The sequence below is a fragment of the Octopus bimaculoides genome, chromosome 1 (assembly GCF_046866305.1).
Source record: "Octopus bimaculoides isolate indiv1 chromosome 1, ASM4686630v1, whole genome shotgun sequence".
NCBI classification, from domain to species: Eukaryota; Metazoa; Mollusca; class Cephalopoda; order Octopoda; family Octopodidae; genus Octopus; species Octopus bimaculoides.
The window spans coordinates 20,972,936-20,989,068 of record NC_142928.1 but is presented as its reverse complement, the minus strand read 5'-3'; the positions used below and the strand labels follow the sequence as shown (position 1 = coordinate 20,989,068).

Genomic DNA, 16,133 nt, shown 5'->3' with positions numbered 1-16,133 from the left:
ACATAGAAGAAAAGAAGTAACTTACTGCAGTATTCATCTTGCAGCATTTCACCAGATTTACACTGCCAATAAGGGGCTGATGCTTTAACACTTCCAGGAACAGATTTATATTCTCGGTCATGTACATTGATTGAGAAAAGTTCGGCCACATAGGCAAGTTCTTGTTCAAAAGCCTCCAGAATGCTACGAATTTCAGTTTTAGGTAGACGTTGCCTATGATAGAAATAAGAACAACAGTGGTGATAATAAATAAAAATTAATTATTTTCTAATAGAGGCACAAAGCCTGAAATTTAGAGGGAGTTAGTTGGTTAAATTGACCCCCAATACTAAACTGAAACTTTATTTTATTGACCCTAGTAAAGAGCTAAATGAAGTATTTTGTCAGTTACAATACTAATGGTTGAGGAGTAATAGGAATGATCAAACAAGGAACTGAAAATCATTTGAGAATGATTTCTGGTTGACCATCAGTACAAGATGTGCAAGAAATTGTTTCAACTAGTACGTCACACATTTTGAGAAGAGCATTTTTGCTGTGAGAACTATAGCCTTCCATGTATGTATACATATTTGTTTTTACATAACATTTTATAAGTGAACAATCTGGTGTGTTTATTTTAATAGCCTATCAATGAATACAGTGAGCTTCTTTGCTCTAGGTGGTGGGAAGACACTTGACAAGAGATGGAAATAAAATTGAAGGAAGAAGAAAAACTACTAGTAATAATGATGATTTCAAATTTTAGCACAAGGCCAGCAATTCTGCATGTACCAGTAGTGTTCATTTGAATCTCTCCCTCACTCTGTTTATTGTACATACACTTTTACCATCCACTTTCTACAATGACAGATGTTTATTTATACACCACAGGAATCTATTGTTAGCACTGCAATATAATAGATAATAATTACTATTCTCTCTGTTTTCGCATGATTTTTGTGGTTGGTGTTAGGAAGGGCACTTAACTGCAAAAACCTGTCAAAACAGACACAGAAGTCTGGTGCAGTCTTCTTCCTGGCCAACTTGTGTCAAACCGTTCAACCTATGCCAGCATAGAAAGCAGACATTGAACAATGATGATGATGGTGTGTGTGTATATTTATATAAGTTTGTAAGTATTTATAAGCTTATGTATGTGTTTGTAGCGCATGTGTGTGTGTGTATACCAATACACATACATGCATTTATTATCTTAAACACTTTCATCATGCTAAAATGGTAATTTTCAAACAGTGTCAACAAACTGTTGAAGTATTCCAGTTATTGTAAATTTTTACAGCTTTTATCAGCCTTTTGAGGATATCAACAGCTATACTGATTTCTTATTAGAATACAAGTAAACCTTGTTTCTAATAAAGAATCTGTAAAAAATATGAACTACTAAAATAGTGTAGTAGAAAAAAATTGGCTTCATACCTAAGAAGGGGAACAATAGTATAAATAATGGGAAGTACATTGTGAGCTTGTTCAATCAGACATTCAGTCTGAATATTAAATCATACATAATTTAAGCATTTTTACATATTAAAAGATACACAACCTATCTCCTTGAGCACAAATCCAGGAAGCTATTCAACAAACAATGCACTAAATTTAGTTTTGCTGCACAATGAATATTAGCAATGTAATAAAAATAGAAAATATATCTCAAATCTCAAAGAAACAACTACAGAAATAAAGAGTAATATCCCTTCGACTATTAATATCTGTTTAAAACCATAGTATATCATTCTTCTGTAATAAACAACACCAATAAAATCAAATTATGCATAGGTATGTATGAAGGTAACTGCAGAAGCCACTACCTAAACTATATGTCTACCTTCAAATGCAAAGAATGAATAGCATGGTCTTATCTAAATTGAAGGGTTGAAAATTTCAACATCACATGGTCAGTTCAAGAATGAATTCCACCCTATTTGCATCCACACAAGACTATACAATCTATGTATTACAGAAAAATTTCACATTTGAAATAGAGTCACAAAACACTTATGCTGTAAGAAAGAGATAACAAACAAATTTAATTACAAATGCAAGTTTTAATCATTATATTCACCTGCAGGCAAATAGCATCTGAATGAAATATACAAATTTGGATAATTTGAAAAACCTGAAATTCACAAAAAAGTGGATGCTAAATGATGATGATGATGATGATGACTACCTAAAGAAGACAAGTGAAAAAACTGATGGAGAACTGCCAGTATTGAAATAATTTAACAATTGACACCAACATAAGCTCCAGTAAATATAAAAACATTTACACTACTTGAGTTATCCAGTTCTCTTTGTAACACTATTGTGTGTGAGTGTGTGTGTGTGTGTGTGTGTGTGTGTGTCTGCAAAAGAGCCATAGTGCAGTTGATGATCATCATCATTACAGACTGTTGATACTTACACATTGTTTATTGTGATGTTCCATGTAACAGTGAAGTAATTAGACCGCTTATATCTGTGTCCATCAGTTCTTGGTCCACAGAGGACTGTAATATTGTTAAAGTTGCATTTAACATCCCAGCAATGGTTCTGGGCCTCAAGATATTGGGTAACTGCTGATGAAAGTTTTGAGTGTAGGCTAGAGTCATCCTGTTCACATCTGCCTTGGAACTGTATTTCAAATTCTTGCTGTACTTTGAATGGATGGTGGTTATCTGTGTATTTAATGATGGTGAAATAATTAACATTAGAACAGACAAGTTAAAACATTATTTAACAACTGAGGTTTTGAAAAAAAATAAGAATAACAGTAACACATTTCATAAAATTATAATATTTCAGACTTTTAATCTTAACTTCAGAATATTTACATCTCATTATGTTTCGATTGCTTTGACCTCTATTTGTTACCAGGTGTCTCATTCTTGGACATGAACCAATACCAAATTAGATTTGAACAAGAAATCTGTATTTTTAAAAGAATTTAAAATGTTTCTGTCCAGAAAACAATAATACATCTATCAGTGATGACAATAACAACCTGAAAAACAATTATCTTAGCAACAATTCAAATCAGACATTTTTTAATGTTTTTTGTTAGGAGGGAAAGTAAGATCTCTGCTATTAATGGGAGAGAAGGTGGAAGATCTCCTCAAACCAGAAGCTTGGTTTGAATGCTTGCAACAGAGTGGTATTCTTCTAAAGGCAACTATGGTGTCAGGCGGTGGTGTTAAGCCAAGTGTTAGGTTAAGTTTATAACTCATGTAGGCCATAGCAGGGTTTGAGCTCAGAATACAAAGAGCAGAAGTAAATACTGCAAGACATCCAGTTCAGTGTTTTTACAGTTCTGCTAATCTACTATCTTGGATTGGTACCTTTTCCATTGACCCCAAAATGATAAAAGGCAAAATTGATCTTGGCAGGATTTGAACTCAAAGTGCTAGAGTTGGAACAAATACCACAAAGCATTCTGTTCAATGATTTAATGGCTCTGTCCATTTTCTATCTTTATCTTTATAATAATAATGATGATGATGATAATAATAATAATCATAATAATAATAATAATAATAATAGACAAATGGCTAACAGTAAGCCAAGATAATAACAAATGGCTGAAAGAGATTGAATCAGAATGCCCAGTAGAGCTCCCAAAGTTTGTCTCATGGGGACAGCAAAGATTATCAGTAGGGTTTTAAGCACTTGAAGAACTGCTGAAAACTTGTGGATACCTAAGGTTACAGGTAGTAACCCACTATCCACATAATTCCTACCAGGAATAAGACCAAACCTGAGCCAAACCAAAATGCATGGAATATGGACATTAAACGATGCTGAAAAGGCTACTAACAAAAATTTTGTTAGTAACAGCACAAGATCAAGCATTGAGGACTAATTGGATGAAAGTCAAGAGAGACAAAAACCAGGCAGATTTCCAATGTAGGTTATGTAAATCAAAAGAGATAAGTGTTGCTCATATAGTAAGTGAATGTAGCACACTGGCACAAAAAGAAAACAAGAAAAACCATGACGACCTAGGAGAATGATCCACTGGGAGCTATATAAAAAGCTAGGATTTGACTATACTGATAAATGGTATGAACATGAACCTAATAAAGTGCTAGAAAGTAAGAAATAGGAGATGTTGTAGGATTTTAACATTCAGATGGATAGAGTAATAAAAGTTAGAAGGACTGATTTAGTAGTAGTAGACAAAGAAAATAGAAAGTGATAGGTAATTGACTTTACAGTCCCAAATGAGGAGAAAACCAATATGTGAGGCATAGATAAAATAGCAAAGTACTAGAATGTAGCCATTGAGTTACAGAGACTGTGGAAAGTGCAGGTAAAATGTATCCCTGTAGTTATAGATACATTAGGAACTTTAGTACAACTCCAGAAAAGAGTGTTATTAGGGACAACTTGGATACTTAGGTGGGTTCTTGACATCTAAAGTTACTTGTAGCCTAATGTTAAGAATTTTTCTTTTCCAACAGTTTAATCTGTTGTGTGTATATGAAATAGCAATAATAATAATTATTATTTCAAATTTTTGTTACAAGGGCAAGCTTGGGGGAGGTAGGGGATGAGTTGATTACATCAACCCCAGTATTCAATTGGTACTTATTTTATCGACCCTGAAAGGATGAAAGGCAAAGTCAACCGCAGCAGAATTTTAACTCACAACATAGCGACAGGTGAGATATTGCTAAGTATTTTGTCCCGTGTGCGAATGATTTTGCCAGCTCACCACCTTAGCAATAATAATAATAATAATAATAATAATAATAATAATAATAATAATAATAATAATAACAATAGTGATTTCAAATTTTGGCACAAGGCCAGCAAGTCTGATGGAGGGGGTAAGTTGATTGCATCATCCCCAGTGTTCACCTGGTACTTATTTTATCAACCCTGAAAGGATGAAAGGTAAAGTTGGCCTCCGTGGAATTTGAACTCAGAACATGAAGATGGATGAGATGCCACTAAGCATTTTGTCTGGCATGCTAATGATTCTACCAGCTCAATAATAATAATAATAATAATAATAATAATAATAATAATAATAATAATAATAATAATAAATTTTGTTTTTCACAATGATTACAAGCTGTACATTCACACATGTTAGTAGAGTTTTATCTCCTTCTCGATAACAAAAGCTTTGCAAGGTTTCCTGTAAAACCTCAATTCTAGACTTCTTTTGGAATTTATTCTCTAATTCTTTAACAAATTCATGGTACCAGACCTAGGTTAATAGTATTCAAGAACTCTTGCAGACAACTGGTGTTAAACTTATTTGTTATATAAGGTTACAAATAAATACAACTCCTTCTACTTGACTGCTTTCAAAAATAGTTTCTAATAAAGATGGAGAACCTCACTTTTTAGGGGGGAATAAAAAAGAGATTCAGTTGACTGAATAGAGCCCAGTTCATGACTGGTATTTATTTTTATCAATTCCTGTAGGATGAAATCAAATTCTAAAGGGACAAATCCCAAGTCTTGATGATTATGATGATTAAAAAAACATAATTTGATGAATTTTAGGGAATTAGAAGAATTATTTGATATTTCATTTAAATTCAAAGAATCCAACTTACTTAAACATGCTTGCTGTGTTTTCATGATCTCTTCTAGTTTGTGGATATTGTCAAGAACTTTACAGTTGAATGGTTCTGTGAACACTCCAAGAGGGTTAACACCAAATTTATTTTCACAGGTAATATAACACATTGCCAGTTGCGGTGGGTCTGTGCCACAAACAAATCTACCATTTGTAATTTTAGGTAAGTTGCAGTTGGTTTCTGTAATCAAGTAGAAAAAGAGAAATGATTTAAACTTTGGATGGAAGAAAATATTCTTACAGATACTCTATAACTGATCACTTGATTGACACCAAGAATTTCCAGCTACTGAGATTAACAATGACTTCTGTTCTGATCAGTAGCTGACCCTCAGTAAAGTTCAGGTAAGATTAATTTTAGAGCAGTGCTAATATATCTGGGATTGTGTTATTATTATAAATCTCAGAGATAATATAAAATAAGGGCTACTAAGTTATTCTAAATGCACCACAGCTTTCATCATCATCATCATCATCATCGTTTAACGTCCGCTTTCCATGCTAGCATGGGTTGGACGATTTGACTGAGGACTACAGCTGGATGCCCTTCCTAACGCCAACCACTCAGAGAGTGTAGTGGGTGCTTTTACGTGTCACCTGCATGAGGGCCAGTCAGGCGGTACTGGCAATGGCCATGCTTAAAATGGTGTCTTTTATGTGCCACCCGCACAAGAGCCAGTCCAGGGGCACTGGCAACGATCTCGTTCGAAAATCCTATGACGGCCAGTCAGGCGGTACTGGCAACATCAATACACAAAATTTGAAAATTTCCACTTAATGAAATGATGAAAGTAAAAATGCAAAAGAACCTTTTAAAAATTAAGTTTAAGATACAATGATGTATAAGAGTATTATTTTCAAGTTAAAACACTCTCATTTTAAAAGCATGTTTAGTAAGAGAAAAAAAACAAAAAACATTTAGAAAACTTAAAAGTATTTACATGAATTAGCAGAAATTTGTAAATGATGTAATTCTTAAAACATAAGCAATATTTAGTTTTTGTCTCAGTATTTCATGTAACCATGATGTATCTATATACACCTCAAAAATACAAGATCCTTCACTTATCCTTTAGTTTTATTGTACGTGGAAAGAAATGTTTGTAAGTAAGAGATAATCTGTTGAAACCTGAAATGATGGTAGTAATACCTTAATTATATTAAGATAACCATCTGAAAAACTGATTGTTAGCAACATTTGATTGAAAACAAGTTTATTTTTCCATTGATAGAGAGACTTAAAGTTGCAACATTTCCTTAAATCATTTTCAAACCTCCAAATCTATTATTATGAGTCATTGGTAGCAAGTTTGAGTTTTTTCTTTTTACCAGTGACACTTTTGGGTTTTATTTTTTACCATCCTTTTCCCTATCACTGGATTTTTTCTTTTTTTGTTCATTCCCATTACCCTTCTCGTTTTCATCACTGGTTTTTGTTTTCTTGCTTTGTGCATTTCCATTAATGTTCTTTTCATCATTGTCAGTTTTCTTTTTCTTGGAATCAGCATTCTTTTTCAAATCAAATTTAAATATATCTTCAAAATTATACTTATCAACACTGTATGTATACAGAATTCAAGCATGGTTGATGCCAGTACCGCCTGACTGGCCCTCATGCCGGTGGCACATGAAAAGCACCCACTACACTCTCGGAGTGGTTGGCATTAGGAAGGGCATCCAGCTGTAGAAGCTTCGTCAGATCAGATTGGAGCCTGGTACAGCCTTCTGGCTTGCTAGTCCTCAGTCAAACCGTCCAACCCATGCCAGCATGTAAAGCGGACATTAAATGATGATGATGATGATGATGTTGATGATGATGAGAGGTATGATTAAAAGCACTAAACTCTCGTTTTTCCTGTTGTGTTGCTTTTTTAATTGGCTCCTTTTTGGCTCTGATATCCTCGAAATTTCCAAAATCGATAATAGAATCTTTGGCTGCTACTTGATGCGCAATTTCTCCATCGCATAACTTTCGCCAAACTCGGAAGAATTTCAGAATAGGTGGTACCTGCTCTTTGCATTGCCTCTCCCAAGAATTTATTGCTTTTGTATCGGATAAATTCAAGCTGAAAGAATTACGACGTGTTGAAATAAATTTGGAATTTTCTTCAATTTTCTCGTATAACTGCTTTAATTGTTTGCTATAGTTTGGAACTTTACAGTTCTTTAATACATCCTTTATTTGAATTTGCGCAGGAAATACTAACTCAGGGAAACTGATCGAATGGGAAACGATGTTAAGGCAAGTTAACATGTGTTCGTAAACTTGATCAATTACAGTATCTTTGAAGGTTTTTTCTTGAACTTGAGATTTCGTCATTTTCAATACATAGGTAAAGCATATCGGTTTCAGGGCAACTTTGGAACATTTTTTGTTTAAATCCAAATATTCAAGAGTTTCAAGGATAAAGGGTAATGTTGGAATAAATTTACTGGTACTGGCAGAAATTTTGTTTAACATAGCTATGCAATGAAAGTGCAGAGGATAGAAGCGAACGCTCAGAACTAACTTAATAACTCCAGTAATCACTTCAATTAATGGGTATATTAGATTCTCTAACACAGTGATTTGGGGAGAAGAACTTACCAGAGTACTCCACAGTTCAAGACAACGAATATATTGCCAATTATAAACAGTTTGGCAAAGATCTTTCTTTTTTAAAGTTAACGCATTTCTTAGATGTATAGCTTGTTGATGAATGTAAACAAAAGCATGCTGATATGTGACTTTTTCGTCTATTTTCAGAATTTCGACGAGAGATCTCTGCATGAATGTAATATTTGGTAAAAGAGTTGGAGAAGTGAATTTACAATTACTTACATATTCTGCATACATTCTTTTGAGGCACAATTCCAATATTGAGTTGTCTCGCATAATGATAAGTTTGTTAATACAAAGAAATGCTAAAATTCTAGTAGTATCTTCTGCCGAACCCCAAACTGTTATGAGGTGTTCAACAAGATCTTTGGACAGTCGGTTCGACATAGAAAAGTATATCGCCATCTTATGAACATGTTTCAAAAGTATATCAATCATTGAAGTCTCAGATATATTCTTTAGCATTTTCACTAAACTCGATAAATAGACTTTGACATCTGCTGAGACTGTTTTCCATTTACTACTTTTATTTGGTTTTGTATAATGGCGAATGTCTTTGGTAGGAGGTAAATTTAAAATTGATTGAAGTGATGGTTCAATTTTTAAAAGGCATAATTTAACAAGATCATTAAATACCATAATGTTCTTTACCGCAATTTTAGTATCATCAGATTTATCTTGAATCTGTTCAACTGCGCCAGCAAAAGCACCGATAATATCATGAAAACATAGGTATGGCTGCATAATTAAGAGTTGTGCTTTTCTGTTCAGTTCTATTACATGGTACATTGGGCAAGTGTCTTCTACTATGACTCTGTGATAACCAAACACTTGTGGGTGAATTTGGTTGATAGACACAATATAGAAGCCTATTGTATGTTTGTGTACATGTGAAAATATGTATGTCTGTGTATTTGTTTAAATTTGCACTTCTCTGAAAATTGCTCAGTCATATTGCTGCCATTTCCCTTGTTGAGTTGTCCACTGTTTTTGTGTCTTTCAAAACAGTGGAATAAGATATCACTTCTTTGAAAACTAAGTAAGAGTTAGCAACAGGGAAAACATCTGGTTGTAAGACAATGTCTCAATAAGGTATTTATCTAATCTATGGAAAACAGATGTAAAAATAAATGGACAAAACCAATGAAATTTTACTTATTCTGTGAATCTCTGAGCTGCACTTGTCTTGCAAATGACTTCATCTGAGGTTATATGTTGAAACCGAAGCAATTACATGGTAGAAGAATTATTTTAGTTTTCTGAATTTACTTGTCATTTATTTTTTGATAGATAATGAATGTAACAATTTTTGTGTTTTCGATGGTTAAATATAGCATAGATGTATTAAATACCATAAAAAGTATTCAACAACTCTATCATGGTAGTTACAAAATATTTCAACAGTATCAAGTTGTAAAGATATCATACTCCAAAAAGTTTAGTTGATATGTGCTTAAAAGAAGCTATAGAATTAAATGGGGTTTATAACTCTATTTTCAGTGCGACTTATGCTTGAGCAGAGCCAGACTTAGCAAACATGTTTCAATAAATAAATATTTTACCAAATATAGAACTATTTTGGCTATTATGCTGTTGGGTGTTTTACATAATTTATCACATGATCTTTTGTCAGATATGCACCAGCAACTGTACAGTAATTTGTTTATTACTATTTCTTGGATATCACTAGTAGCATATTACATATGCTATACATAAAACTGAAGTACCAATAATTTATCCAACTTCTCATTTTATTGTTTCTTAGAAGACTTATCAAACATACTTGGGAGTTGTACTTCAATTATCATCTATATGCAGCGATGAGAACTATATATATAATAAATAGACAGATATCATTATTTTATAAACTATTTGACAATATCATTTAACTATTTGTAAAACTTGTTATTCCTAGTATATTTTTACTGAAATTTAGACACATATACTTTGAATATTGATTGTTTAAAAATCAAAACTGCCACAGAATTGAAAAATGCATCCTGTCAATGGCTAATGTGTTATTAATATTTGAAGAGAAACATTATGTCACAGATCTGTAGTATTAACTGATTATGAGGTTACTATATCTAAACATAGAAAGAATAATAGAAAGATAGGCTAAATGACTGAAAAGTAGATAAATAGACAGATTTAAATCCTGAGTTTGTTAGCTAGTGAGAGAGATAGGTACAATGAGATATATAGAGCATATTAGTCTCTTTTAGGTACAGTATTTAATTCTCAACTGAAGCATGCTATAGCACACAAATTTATCACCACACTGCTTAATGATATATTTCAGAGAAATTTTAATATGATACACCTCATTATAAACTCTATACCCATCAGCACAGCCCAAAGGTCACAACCAAAATATGTCAAGTAACACTGATCTTTGAAGGTAAAAGACATATGTTAACAATCAATCCTTACCTGGTATGATAGTAACACTAAAGTTACAGGTGGCATTGTTTCCTGTTTTGTCTATTGCTGTATAGTTAACAACTGTGGTTCCAGAAGTAAAATCTGAACCAGTTTGATGAGAGGATACCACTTTTTCTAGTTGAGTATTGTCTTCGGCAATTGGCTTTGGCCAGACCACTCGTTCAGATAATAGATTAGTCTTGATTACAATATTGTGAGGACAATAGGTAAAATGAGGGGCTTCTTTGTCTGAAACATGAAACAGAAGTGGACAAAATATTAGTGAACAGAAGTAAATGAGGGTAAACAATATACATACTCTTTTTACTCTCTCTCTTTTACTTGTTTCAGTCATTTGACTGTGGCCATGCTGGAGCACCGCCTTGTTGGAAATCCCCACACATGCATTAGAATTCATAGGCTTGGTGAAATTATCCAATGTCTTTGTGTATGTATACAGAATTCAAGCATGGTTGATGCCAGTACCGCCTGACTGGCCCTCATGCCGGTGGCACATGAAAAGCACCCACTACACTCTCGGAGTGGTTGGCATTAGGAAGGGCATCCAGCTGTAGAAGCTTCGTCAGATCAGATTGGAGCCTGGTACAGCCTTCTGGCTTGCCAGTCCTCAGTCAAACCATCCAACCCATGCCAGCATGTAAAGCGGACATTAAATGATGATGATGATGATGATGATGATGATGAGAAGGGAGTTGTAGGTATGACTAAAAACGACAAATTGGAGTTACATCACAACAATGAGAATGATAACAACTGCTGGAATGTCTTAATTTATAGGTCTGCTTGATCAGGGCTGATTTAGAATTAGTATCAATATAACAAAACAGTATCTGATCTTACCTTCAACAATGACATAAAATTCACAGGCAGCTTTTTGATTCCAACGGTCGAGAGCTGTAAAGATAACTTTTTGTCTTTCAGATTTGCCCAGCCATTTGAAGTGAAGACCATCTTCGTTATATGGAATATTTGATTTTAATACCAGACGTTTGTCCAAGTGATCAGTAGCTGTCCAGGTGACAGCAACATAGACACTGTTCTCTTGGGTAGGAAGAGCCACTGTTATAGTGTCACCATTTGGGCAGTTTCCAAATTTGGGCAGTCCTGTAAAATATACAACAAATACTGTATAATATTTTCATACATACACTCATTCAAACATATACACAATCATGCAGACACTCTTATTCAAACTCATATACACACATTCAGATATTCATAAACACCTCTTGATCATATGACAGTACCCCTTAACCATCATCAAGCAATCTCACCAACACAATCACCAACTCCAACTTTTAGATGCAGACGAACATCAAACAATCCATCCATCACTGCCAGTAGAATCTCTCTGCTTTTTTTTTTCAGATGCACAACTTTAGAGTTGTCACTGTCAATACTGGCCCAATGAAAGACAGGTCTAGATAGATTGTTGAGTTGATAGAGATGAAGTGAAATAGATGGGTGTTGTTTACAAGAGGTAAGCTGGAAAGAATCCTTATGGGCAAGGAACATGGGTACAAATTCTTCTGGATAGGTTCCTGCTTAGAGTTGGTGAAGTAGGTGTATTGTTACTGAAGAAAATCGCTGGGCAGTATAATTGAAGTAGTCAGACTAAATGAAGGAAGAATAAAGCTGTCACTAGTAAAAGTAAGCATGAAAGTGATGTTGAACTCTTCTTATGTGTCACAGTCAAAACAGATAGATGAGCAAAAGAACCATTTCTATGAGACCTTGCCAATTACCATGATATCAAGTGACAGCAGTCTTGTTGCTGTTCTTGTTTAATTCCAAGTTAGTTCTGATTAAGTAAATATGAACAAAAGTGTTCCAGCCATCATCATGTATATTTAGAACTACATTGTTCAATGTGTTCTTTTTTTAAAGATTATAGGGTGCAGTTAGAGCAAATATGGCTGCCATTTCTTGCAGGTAGAGTGACCACACAGAGACTTCCTTATTAGCTCAACAATAACCTTGATATCATGCCTGGGGTCTTTTGCAGACATCTTTTGCAACACCAAAATAGTTACTCTGATGTACATGGAAGCTATCAATGTGGTACAAGAAACGAAGAGTTGTCAATACTCTTGAAGCTGATGCAAATGTCTTGGCCATTTTCAACACTGTCTTCAGAAAACCAGCCAACCAACTGATCACTTACCACCCAAGCAAATATGGAAGCCATACAGATGTTATATTCACCAAGAAACATGATAAATACAGGTTGACGTCAATTTACAACCACAATTGGTTCCAAGTGACTGGTCGTAAGTTGATTTGGTCATAAGTTGGCCTATGTCTACATAGCTTTGTTTTATATTTTTACATTCTTAAGGTACATTCTCAGGTAAAAGTCACACACACCATTCTCTATTATACCATCATACTGGCATTAGTCTATAATTTCAGAGTCTCAAGCAGTCGTCTTATAAACAAATACGAGGCTGCCTCAATGTCTTGGTGACAAGATATTCATCCAACACTTGGGATAACCACAGTGGCGATTGATAACCAAATCTAGGGGAAGCATTTGTTAGCTGACATCACCCATAGATGGGTTAATTTCTAAGAAATTAAGCCCATTAGATTTCAACTGGACTGCTTATCATTGCTGCTGGGAGCTGGCACACCAATCGCTGTAAAGTCAATAGGTTTGTAAGTCGATGACGACCTGCAGATGGTTGTAAATACTAATTCTTAGTGGAAAATGAACCAGTCAATGTAGACCAGTAATTTGCAACATCAGGATAAGAGCCAGGTGGACAAAGTGACAGAAGGCAAACTGGAGAAGAAAGAGTAAGATGAGAGATCCCTTAGCCACATGTTAGGTCTAAAAAGTATTAGGTGATGTTTATGATAAGAAGGCAAAAACTTACAACATACATGACAACTGGGATTTTCCATGAGTCAGCTTACTGTAAGCTAGATCTGTAGATGGAGCAAGCTTTCATCCCAGCAGAGAGGGACATAGTATAGTAGATACATGGTATGGGGTGGTGGAATGATAGACTAGATAAAGCAATAAAAACTAAGAGACAATCCTGAAAAAACTGGAAGAAAGGAGGGAGCAAGGAGTAATATCAAGTTGCTAGAAGAGAATCTAGACAACAGGTTTATCGCAAGAAGTGCCAACAATTGTGAAGTGATTTGTGATGAATCAGTATCTATTCAGTGAAAAGTGCATGCATAATAATAGTGATGTACTCTTGCTCGGTGGTGTTGAGAAGAAAATGACAGAAAACTATTACAATGAGTGGTTGCTGGATGACAATAACATGTGGGAGTTACTACTTTAAATGAACCCAACAGAGTAATCTGCAACTGGGGGTTGAGAGCCATGCTGCAAAAAAGAGTCATTAAGAATATGAAGAAAAGAAATGCATTTGAAATATCAAAGATATTTGCTAAGCTATTGACAATACCTGGCAAAGTAGGACGTGTTGGTCACTCATAGTCAGTCAGTTAGGCATAGAGGTATTATCTTCAATGAGTGGCAGAGCAGCATTGCTGTCAATGATTAGAGGGCCAAGGCTAATGCTTTAGAATGAAGCAATTAGAGAGGCATCAAATTGATGTATCAAAGTATGAAAGTTGCAGAAAGATCTACAACATGACCAATTGGGATATGAATTGGTAAATCAGTTTAAATGAAATGTAAGTTGAGTTTGTGTCAGTATGAGGAACCATTGATGCTTTCTACAACAAAAGCTGTTAACCAAGTGGAAAACATATATGGCATTTTGCCATGATAGATTGCTAGCCACTAAACCTTTTTCTATTTTCTCTCCGTGTTTATTTCTGTGTTCCTTTCTGTCGAAGCATAGGCTTGAAATGTAAAAGACTTTCTCACTTCCCAAGCGTTAAACTAATACATCTATTATTGTCCAAGGTACCACATAATGGGATTAAATTTGAAGACATGTGGTTGTAAAGTGAACTTCTTAACCAACAACCATGCCTATCTCTATAATGGTAGGATACAAAGCTTTATTGCAATCTGGTAAGTGGGCATAACTGATATACAGAAAAGGGGTACGTAGGAACTCTCTATTGTATATTCAAAGTAAACTGTGGGTGTACAGAAGATGCAATGGGATCATAGGTAGGCTGACACAGAACTCTGAAATGCATTCTTCCTAGAAGCAGTTGATAGAGTAAGAGTGGGATGGAAAGAGTTCATATATGTCTATTTGCAACCAAAGATTTTTCAGAGATAAAAGGAAAGGGATCTTCAAATAAAGCTTGTGCATGAAGTGCGATAATGCAATGGTAATGAAACACGGACATTGAATATCCATGAGGATGTGCAAAGGCTGAACAGAAATGAGGTGAGCATATTTTGTAGGATGTGTAATGTTAGCATGCAGAAATGACAATGTACTGATAAGCTTAGATAAAAAAAGGGGCATCAGAGGAATATGAGATAATGTACAAGAGAAATGAGTGAACTGAGTTGGATGTAGGACACATATAGAAAATGAGAGTTGGGATAATGGAATGTCAAGCAATCCAAGTGAATGGAGCATGCAGAAGAGGAAGACTTAGAAAAATGAAAGAAATGATGAAGACTGATCTCAGAATGCTGAACCTTGTGATGAGAGATGACAATGGACTGCAACATGTGTTGGAATGTTGTGCTGGAAAAAATACATTCAATTTATGCAAACATGGTAAAATGAACAGACAATGATTATGATTCAATCAAACATATAATAGATATACTTACACATTCACATACATTTAAAACATACTTCCTCAACTCACAGACATATATGCATATGAAAGAAAATCGAACTTACATTATGTTGGGAAAATAAATGCGGTATCAATATCCATGGTGTGAATTAATAAAAAAAAAGTCCTGATTCTTTATAACAGATGACAAGGTGTAGCATTCATAACTTTTCTCAATGACATTATAGACATATGTGAAGTTGTTCTCAATTGAAACCAAAATCAAGTAAGCTGGCTTTGGTTCAATAAGAATTTCTCTACAACATTACCTACCACAATGTTAATAGTTGCCTGTCTGGACAAATGAGATTTTCTTATGTCCATTTCAGTTGCAATCAGAATTAGTCACACGATAAAAGTGAAGTGGTTGTGACATGTGATTTGAACTTGTGTAGCAGGTTTGGTGTACTGCGAACTTACATTTGTACAACAACTCCTACAATAATCTGTCTGTGATTCTACTGTTTCTGCTAGTCCACTACCCAACCCCTAGAGCAGTTATGTAAAAGAGAGTATATTACTGAAACTCATTTCACTCCTCTTGTTAGAATCAAAGACAAAGTCAATCTTGAAATGGTTAGACTCAAAAAAATTTGGTAGAAAAATTTAAACTACCTGATCTAGCTAAATGATATCTGCAACAATAATAGTATATTATTATTATTATTATATGCTTGACTTTTGCTTTGTATTTGTACAAGTTGATTCCAAGTTTCATTCACAGACCTCAAGAGACAACAAGTTAGAAGTTCAAGTTGGTATTATAACTAGGGTACCATA

General features: G+C 34.4%; 2 protein-coding genes across 3 annotated transcripts in view; both read right to left on the bottom strand.

Moving 5' to 3' along the window:
* Positions 1-16,133, bottom strand: part of LOC106873594 (uncharacterized) — a 699,525-nt gene that overhangs the window by 2,856 nt on the left and 680,536 nt on the right. For both annotated transcript variants that reach the window (XM_052965587.2, XM_089348962.1), the window contains exons 22-26: positions 11,457-11,720; positions 10,605-10,844; positions 5,550-5,753; positions 2,405-2,657; positions 26-213 (exon numbers count right to left, since the gene is read on the bottom strand). In XM_052965587.2, the coding sequence (XP_052821547.1) occupies positions 26-213; positions 2,405-2,657; positions 5,550-5,753; positions 10,605-10,844; positions 11,457-11,720 (1,149 nt within the window). The remainder of the gene's footprint in view (positions 1-25; positions 214-2,404; positions 2,658-5,549; positions 5,754-10,604; positions 10,845-11,456; positions 11,721-16,133) is intronic.
* LOC106881651 (nucleolar complex protein 2 homolog) lies at positions 6,510-9,108 on the bottom strand. The gene has a single exon (XM_089348968.1). The coding sequence runs from the start codon at positions 8,958-8,960 to the stop codon at positions 7,317-7,319; it is 1,644 nt and encodes a 547-aa protein (XP_089205094.1). The 5' UTR covers positions 8,961-9,108; the 3' UTR covers positions 6,510-7,316.